The following is an 8,735-nucleotide window of genomic DNA, read 5'->3' on the forward strand; positions in this document are numbered from 1 at the left end:
GGATGGAGCGCGTCTTTGGTGATGAACTGGGGGTTCATGTGGGTGAGGGAGGGGGGCTGGACAGGCCCTGAGGGAGTTCCTGGGCTGCAGCTGCACCCTTCCCCCCTGAACAGGGTGGGCCTGGGGGGCCGTCCCCGAGGGGCCTGGTGTCACCTCCCCACCCCCCACCCCCCACCCGCAGCCCGCCGGCCAGCTTTGTCTTGGCCCTGCTTCTCCCCCTTTTAACTCGAGCTGCAGGTGAGCCCGGAGCAGCCACCAGCAGAAGAGGAGAGAGGGGAAAAAAAAAAAAAAAGCAGTCTTTTTTAGGGTTAAACAAGGGAAGACAAGCCCATGCAGTCTGGCCAATCAGGTCCACGCCTGGCTGTTATATACCCAGGGCCTGGCACCCGCACCCACAGCCGCTCAGCTTTTTGTCTGCAGACCCCGCGCAGCCCCGTCCATGAGTCCCGTTACCCGGCCGGCCCGGCCAGCCCCCGGCTCGGTGGGGATCGGCACCCAGGGGCCCGCAGCCAGGGTGCTGTAGGTGGGAGGCCGGGAAGCCGCCAGCCCGCACCCTCCCTCCCTCCCTCCTTCCCTCGCCGCTTCCCTGCCTCCACCTCCGTGCACAGGGGACCCCGGAGCCCGGCTCGGGGACGGCGGCCGGAGGTGCTGATTCCCAGCTCAGACCCCAGCACCCGGGGACCCCGGAGCCCGGCTCGGGACGGCGGCCTGAGGTGCGGGTTCTGGCTTGGGGACCGCGCTGGGGATCCAGCTCCCTGCTCAGACACAGAGCCCGGGGGACCCCGGCTTAACACAGCGTCCGGGGACCCCGGCCCCGGCCCCGGCCCCCGCTCCGGCTCCCGGGTCTGAGGCCGGCGTGCGGGCGGCCGGCGCGATGGTCCTGCTGGCTGGGCGGCCCCTGCTCCTGCTGGTTGGCTGGTCCCTGCTGGCGGCGCCGGGACTGGCCTGCGGGCCTGGCCGAGGCTTCGGCAAGAGGCGGCACCCCAAAAAGCTGACCCCCTTAGCCTACAAGCAGTTCATCCCCAACGTGGCGGAGAAGACGCTGGGCGCCAGCGGCCGGCATGAGGGCAAGATTGCGCGCAGCTCCGAGCGCTTCAAGGAGCTCACCCCCAACTACAACCCCGACATCATCTTCAAGGACGAGGAGAACACGGGGGCCGACCGCCTCATGACCCAGGTGGGACCCGCGTCCGGTGGGGTGGGGGCGGCCCTTCGCAACTCGGAGAGCTTGAGTGGGAGTGTCCCCTCCCTGGACACCGAGTGGCCCTGGCTCTCTGTGCCAATGCCCGTGGCCGCCACCCCAGACCTCCACAGAAGGGGGTGTCCCGGCTGAGGGTGGGCAGGCGTTCAGAACCCCTGCACCCCAGGGTCAGGGCCCAGGAGGGCAGCGGTCTCTTGCTGTCACTGAGGGCTGAGAGGCATCCCAGCCACTCCAGCCTCCCCTCCCCCTCCCCCTGGGGAGACCCCCCTACCTCCGGCCACCCCCCCACGCAGGGATAGTGGCCCCCACCCCCCACTCCCGGCCGTGGTGCAGCTGAGAGGGAAATGGAGCCCACAGATATAGGTCAGCTCTCTAGCACCCTGGCAAGGTCTGCAGGAGACACAGGCCCCGCTGGACACCCTGTGAGGCCTGGGGATCCCGGGCCCCGTCCCCCACTCCGCCAGCCTTGTCCTGCCCCAGAGGATTCCCCAGGTCGCCCCACTCAAGCAGGCCAGGTGCCTCTTGGGTTGGAGCAACCCGTCCCCAAGCTTGGGACCTGTGCCCCTGCTGAAGCCCCCAGATGCCCTGCACCCCCTGGCCAGGTGCAGACCAGCCCTGTGCCCCCCGCAGGGACTCCAGGGGAGACTGGCCAGGTCCTCCTGCAGCCTCAGTCCCCGTCACCCTGTTGGCTGCAAGCTTTGAGCTTCCCTCCGGAAACCTCAGGAAGATGGGGGTGGGGGCACCCCAGGTTCCCTGGCTCTCCAGTTCTCCAAGTTCAGGGACTTAGGGCTGGGACTGGGGTGCAGGGGGAGGCTGGGAACTGAGGGGAAGGTGCAGGGGGAGGCTGGGTCCTGGGGGGAAGGTGCAGGGGGAGGCTGGGTCCTGGGGGGAAGGTGCAGGGGGAGGCTGGGTCCTGGGGGGAAGGTGCAGGGGGAGGCTGGGAACTGAGGGGAAGGTGCAGGGGGAGGCTGGGTCCTGGGGGGAAGGTGCAGGGGGAGGCTGGGTCCTGGGGGGAAGGTGCAGGGGGAGGCTGGGAACTGAGGGGAAGGTGCAGGGGGAGGCTGGGTCCTGGGGGGAAGGTGCAGGGGGAGGCTGGGTCCTGGGGAGAAGGTGCAGGGGGAGTCTGGGCCCTGGGGGGAAGGTGCAGGGGGAGGCTGGGTCCTGGTCTGGGGAGCAGGGGGGGCTTAGCCCTAAGACTAGGGTGCACGGGGAGACTGGCCCTGGGCTGGCTGCAGGGGTGACGCACAGGCTGGGGCATCTGGCCGGGCAGCTGCCTGCAAGTCGTCCGGCTGTCCCCGGGCGTAGCTCTGTCCCCCGTGTTCCCCCACGGCCGCGCCCCTCAGGCATGGCGAGCCGGCCCCCAGTGGACCTCGGGGGGAAGTTCTGGAACACCAGCGCCCGGTTAATATTAACCCAGCGGTGAGGGGACGCTGTCCCCGCTCCTCGGGCAGGGGTGCCTCCGGGGTGCCCGCGGTGGGAGGGGCAGGCTTTCCGCCGAAGTCGGGGTCCCCCCACCCTCCCAGCGGCTGCGCAGAGGCAGCAGAGCGGAATGAACCCGCACAAAGCGGCCGGGCTCACGGTGGCTCAGCGGCGGCTTCTCACAGAGCCCAGACCCGCCCGCGCCGCGCCCGCCCTGCAGCGCCACCAGCCGCGGCCACGGGGAGGGCTGGGACCCACGCGTGCGCCCTGCGCCCGGCCCCCCCACCCGCAGCTCGGCCGCCGTGTCCCCAAGGGGCGCAGCTCAGGGCCCGTGGCCCCTTTGGTGGCCGCCCCCCCCAGCCCCGTCTGTCACCCCCGTCCCCTCCTCTGCCCCCCATCCCGTGCCCCTGGCCTGTGCCCGCGAGCTGCCCCCCAGCCTGGCCCCCGCCCCGCCTCACCCACCTTTCACCCCTCCCGCCCCCCCCCGCCCTGCCCCCCAGTCCTGGTGGTGCGGGGACGGGGACAGGGACCGGGCGGGGTGACCGCTTGCGCGTGCGCAATGCTTCTGATTGATTTTCGGAGATGACCTCACTTCCAGCCTTTTTATTCTAATCAAGAAATCAGCGCGCCCGCCAGCGAGCCCCGACCTGCACTGCCGCCCCCGCGGGGCTCCTGGGGGGGGTCTGCACCCCGATCTTAGGATCTTAGGCTTTAATGCCTCCCACTTGTCCGTCACGTCCTGCCAGGCTGCAGCCACCCCCCGGGGTCCCCGCCCGGCGAGGGGGTGTCATCAGAGTGTGTCACCAGGGGGGTGGCTCTGGGTCCCAGAACTGCCGCCCCAAAGGTGAACCCACAGCCGCACCTTGGCCCTGGGGGGCGGGATCCCTGATGTCACCGTCAGCTCTGCCCAGAGCCCGCCGGCAGCTGGTTTCCATGGCATCCTTGTCTGACCCTGACTCGAACTAGCCGCCCCCCCCCAACACCCTGAAATCCAGGGCAGCCCTGCACTCTCCAGACTCTGGGGACCCCCGGGACCCCCCCACCCTGACTTCCGGGCCCCACACACGTGCGTCCCCAAAAGCCGCAGCTGGGGCTCCCACGCACGCCCTGTGCACCCCACAACCCAGTGGGCTGACTCTCTGCTGGGGGGTAGGGGGTGCAGGGGGCTGGGCCTTGGGGGTGCAGGTGCCCCCCACCCTGAGCCAGCGCGTCTGCCACCCTTTACCCTCATGGACGGTGGGGTTCCCACCTTCCTGTGGGAGCTGTGGGCCCACTGGGCCTCTCTATTCCGGAGAGGGGGACCCAGCAGAGGGGGGCTCAGGGGCCCGGCCCGCCCATCTCCAGAACCCCCGCCTGCCGCCGCATCTGGCTGACGGACCCCCTGTCCTCCAGAGGTGTAAAGACAAGCTGAACGCCCTGGCCATCTCGGTGATGAACCAGTGGCCCGGCGTGAAGCTGCGGGTGACAGAGGGCTGGGACGAGGACGGCCACCACTCAGAAGAGTCTCTGCACTACGAGGGCCGTGCCGTGGACATCACCACTTCCGACCGTGACCGCAGCAAGTACGGGCTGCTGGCCCGCCTGGCGGTGGAGGCCGGCTTCGACTGGGTCTACTACGAGTCCAAGGCCCACATCCACTGCTCCGTCAAGGCCGGTGAGTGCGGGCGGGCCGGTGAGCGGCGCTGCCCCGACCCCCTGCCCCAGACCCCCGAGTCCCCCCCAAGGCCCCCATGGCCAGCGAGGGGTCTGCTGGGTCAGCGAGGGGAATTCACACCCCACCCCGTGTGACTGGGGAGGGGGGGTGAGCTCAGAGGCCTAGCACCCAGCACAGCACCCAGCACCCAGCACAGCACCCCAGCAGCAGCACCCAGCACAGCACCCAGCACAGCACCCCAGCACCCAGCACAGCACCCCAGCACCAGCACCAGCACCCCAGGCCCAGAATCCCAGTGCCCAGAGCCCCAGCCCTCATCACCCCAGCACCCACCACCCAAATGCCCCAGCACCCTGCACCCAACACTCAGCACCCTGCACCAAGCACCCAGCACCCTACACCCAGCACCTAGTTCTGGGAGCTTGTGTCTCGCACCCCGACCTCCAAACACCCCGACCTTCTGCACCCCGACCTCCCCACACCCCAACCTCTCACATTGGACCTCCCACACCCTGACCTCCTGCACCCCGACCTTCTGCACCCAGACCTCCCCACACCCCAGCCTCTCGCACTGGACCTCCTGCACCCTGACCTCCCACACCCCGACCTCCCCACACCCCAACTTTCCCACACCCTGACCTTCTGCACCCCGACCACCCCACACCCCAACCTCCCCACACCCCGACCTCCTGCACCCTGACCTCCCACACCCCGACCTCCCCACACCCCAATCTCCCCACACCCCAACCTCTCACATTGGACCTCCCGCACCCCGACCTCCCACACCCTGAGGCCCTGCACACCAGCCCCAGTGCCCCGAGACTCGGGCACCCCAGCACCCTTCCCTCCCTCCCCCTGCACCCTCTTTCCGCAACCCTCGCCACTTCTGGCGCGTTGGGCACCGTTCTGTGGACCTCGGGGTTGGGGTCCCCCGGAGCCCCCGTGCCCCCAGCCTCAGGGCAGCCGGGGTGGCTGGGTTCCGGCTGGGGGGTCAGAGGGGCCGGGCCGTCGCCCCCCAGCGCCCCGGGGTGGGGTCGGGGTGCCCCAGGCAGATGAGCAGGCCCCGGGGTGCGCCTCGCCTCGCCTCGTCTCTATTTGCAGACGGCGCCCGGGCGCCGGAATGCGGGGCGCGGGGGGCCTGGCGGGGGGCACAACGCGCTGCGCGGCCGCCGTTTAAGATTCAAATCCGCGGGCAGGCGGGCGGGTGGGGCTGTGCAAACAGGGGGCGGAGGGGCTTCCTGAGCAAATAGGCCCCAGGCTGGGGGCTTGTCCCGGGTCGGCGGGTCCCTGCCCGCGTCGGGGTGCGGCCTGGTGTCCGGCGGCCCTTTCTCTGCGCCCCCCCTGCACCCCATCCTGCGGGGGGGGCTGGGCGCCCCGGTTGCCCGGCAGCTACCCCCCCTCCGCCCTGCAGAGCAAACACGGCGACTGGGGGGGCGTCTTTGTCGCCGCGGGCGGGCGGCCGAGAGGCCCGAGGAATGTGGCCGCTGGGGGAGGGGAGGGAGGGGAGGGGAGGAAAGGGCGCGAGCCCGCAGGCCCCGCCCCCGCACCCAGTCCGCACCCAGGCCTTCACTCCGGGCACCCAGCCCCTGCCCCTCCCCCTGCACGCGGCTCACCCCCCTCTGTCCCCGCAGAGAACTCGGTGGCCGCCAAGTCCGGCGGCTGCTTCCCGGGCTCGGCCACGGTGCGCCTGGAGCGGGGCGGCACGAAGCGCGTCCGGGACCTGCGTCCTGGGGACCGCGTACTGGCGGCAGACGAGCGGGGCCGTCTGCTCTTCAGCGACTTTGTCACCTTCCTGGACCGAGAGCCCCGCGCCACCAAGCTCTTCTATGCCATCGAGACCCGTGCCCCCCGCGCCCTCCTGCTGCTCACCGCCGCGCACCTGCTGTTCGTGGCGCCTTCGGGGAACGCGTCCGCGGGGGTCCTGGGGGGCAAGGCTGGGGGTCTGGGGGACCTGGATGGAGACCTGGATGGGGACCTGGATGGGGACCTGCGTGGAGACCTGGATGGGGACCTGGATGGAGACCTGGATGGGGACCTGGATGGGGACCTGCGTGGAGACCTGGATGGGGACCTGGGGGGCGGGGCGGTGGACCTAGGGCCACACAGGGCACTCTTTGCCAGCCGCGTGCGGCCGGGCCAGCGCGTGTACGTGGTGACCGGGCGCCCGGGGGCACGGCGGCTGCGGGCAGCCTGGGTGCACCGTGTGTCTCTGAGGGAGGCGGCGGGCGCCTATGCCCCGCTCACGGTGCAGGGCACCATCCTGGTGGACCAGGTGCTGGCCTCCTGCTACGCCGTCCTGGAGGAGCACGGCTGGGCCCACGGTGCCTTTGCGCCCCTGCGCCTGGTCCACGCGCTGCTGGCCGCGCTGGCCCCTGTGCGCTCGGACGCAGGCCCCGACGGCCCCGACGGCGTGCACTGGTACTCACAGCTACTCTACCGCCTGGGCACCTGGCTGCTGGGCAGAGATGCCCTGCACCCGCTGGGCATGGCCACGCCGGGCAGCTGAGGTCCTGGGCCGACCCTCCCGGCCACTCGCCGGCCCTCTGGCTATTCACTCTCGGTTCCGGTCGGAATCTCCACTCCGAGCCCGGCCTTCCAGAGCCTTAAGAGTCCCTGTCCTGGATAATTTATTACCAGTGGACTGTCCTCTGCGGGAGACAGCCCGTGAGGCCCAGCTGCCCTGCCCAGAGTCTATTTTTCTACTCGCATCCTCCCCACGCCCAGTCCCGCCCCGGGTCTGAGGAGGCTGGCCTCAGGGGCTGGAGAGTCTATTTTTGTACACAGAATTGTAAATTAGAGTTTTTTTTTTTTTTTGAGAGAGAGAGCACTGCTTAACTAAACTACATTTCACTCTGAAATAGTTGTAAGATATGAAGATATATTATCTTAATTTAACCTCCTGGTCTCTGCATTGCTGTGTGTCCGGGTGACACCCCCACCCCCACCCTCTGGACACCACCAGAACTCGCTGCTGCTCAGAACTGCAGACTTGAAGAGGGCGCCATTTCTCCCCACGCTCACCGGGAGGTGAGCCCTGGAACAGCACAGGGCTGCCCGTCTGTTTTTTGCATTAATAAACCAAGAAGTAACTGCTGTAAATGTACTAAAATGTATTTTTAATATTTTGTAATGATTTTATAGAAATAAAGAGAGCCACGTGCAGACTGCATCGTGACTGGCCGCGAGGGAGCCCGACTCGAGGCCCTTTGTCTCGGCCCCGTTTGGGAATGAGGGTGGGGGCTGCTCTGCCTGGGCATCCCCCCACATGACACCCCAGGAGCTCACCGGGTAGCACGTCCACACAGCCCTGCTCTGGGCCCAGGCTCTGGACCTGCACATGCACAGCGCCACAGCGCTGGGGGAAATTGCAGCTGTGGCGTCTCTGTCTGTCTGTCTGTCTGTCTGTCTCGGTCTCTGAGCAGGAGGGCAGCCTGGAGCCCATGAGGCCTCACCTCACAACCTGGAGGACGGGCCAGCTGGGGGGGGCATCACGTGACTCCAGGGGGGTCGCCTGCTCTGCGTTGTTTCCTGCCTGGCCTAGGGGAACCTTCTCAAGTCCTGGGCAGCCTGTCCAAGGGGTGGGGGCCAGGGGCCTTCTGGTCCAGGGGAGGTGGGTTGACAGCAGCTGGCTGGGGCTCTGTTCCTGCACGGCCCTGAAGTGGGGTGCCCTGGGGACCCGGGGCTGGGCTCACAGGGACCCCAGGCCCACAGGGCACACACCGTGGGGGCAATGCCACCTCCCCCCAGCAGGGCGGCAACCCCAGGGACTGTGGGGGAGGACCCCCGGCAGTGCTGGTGGTTTTGCTGGGCCTGAGGTGCCTGCCCTGGGACTCCAAGGTGAGCGCAGACCCGGTGGCGGGCAGAGCCCTCTCTGCGCCGTGTCTCTGACAAGCTGCCCGCCGTCCTCCCCGGACCTCCGACCCTACTCGGCAGGCGTGTGCCCTGGAGCTGAGCCGTCTCAGCCTCCAGGGATAAGCCTCCTTCTGTGTCTTCACTGAGCTGAGGGGCACAGTGAGTGACCTGTTTGCACAAGCCTGTGGGCTCCAGCTGTTAGGCTCTGGCCCCTGGACAAGGAGGCCCAGAGGGAAGGCTGGGGTCTCAGGAAGAAGCCAGGAGCTCCAATAGCCAGAGCTCATCCCTGGCCCCCAGCCCCCAAAACCTGGCCCCCAACACCCAGCCCCCAGCATGGGCTAATAGCCCCTGGACCCCAGCTCCCAGCCCCCAGCATGGGCGCCAAGCCCCCGGCTCCCAGCACCCAGCATGGGCCCCTAGCCCCCGGACCCCGGCTCCCAGCACCCAGCATGGGCGCCTAGCCCCCGGCTCCCAGCACCCAGCATGGGCCCCTAGCCCCCGGACCCCGGCTCCCAGCACCCAGCACGGGCCCCTAGCCCCAAGCACCAACACCCAGCACCCAGCACGGACCCTAGCCCCCAACACCAACACACAGCACCCAGCACGGGC

General features: G+C 69.0%; 1 protein-coding gene across 1 annotated transcript; it reads left to right on the forward strand.

Annotated features, from left to right (window-relative positions):
- The first annotated feature begins 422 nt into the window (after positions 1-422).
- On the forward strand, positions 423-7,459 carry SHH (sonic hedgehog signaling molecule). The gene is made up of 4 exons (XM_060196851.1): positions 423-1,177; positions 4,013-4,274; positions 5,906-6,214; positions 6,332-7,459. The coding sequence occupies exons 1-4, from the start codon at positions 875-877 to the stop codon at positions 6,778-6,780; spliced, it is 1,323 nt and encodes a 440-aa protein (XP_060052834.1). The 5' UTR covers positions 423-874; the 3' UTR covers positions 6,781-7,459.
- The last annotated feature ends 1,276 nt before the right edge of the window (positions 7,460-8,735 follow it).

This window comes from Erinaceus europaeus, chromosome 8, assembly GCF_950295315.1.
Source record: "Erinaceus europaeus chromosome 8, mEriEur2.1, whole genome shotgun sequence".
Classification (NCBI taxonomy): domain Eukaryota; kingdom Metazoa; phylum Chordata; class Mammalia; order Eulipotyphla; family Erinaceidae; genus Erinaceus; species Erinaceus europaeus.

Bases quoted from the DNA above. Each gene is read 5' to 3' on its own strand.
- SHH (XM_060196851.1), top strand. From the start codon at position 875: ATGGTCCTGCTGGCTGGGCGGCCCCTGCTCCTGCTGGTTGGCTGGTCC. The intron at 1,178-4,012 runs GTGGGACCCGCG...CCTGTCCTCCAG, and splicing joins CCGACCGCCTCATGACCCAG to AGGTGTAAAGACAAGCTGAA. The intron at 4,275-5,905 runs GTGAGTGCGGGC...CTGTCCCCGCAG, and splicing joins CCACTGCTCCGTCAAGGCCG to AGAACTCGGTGGCCGCCAAG.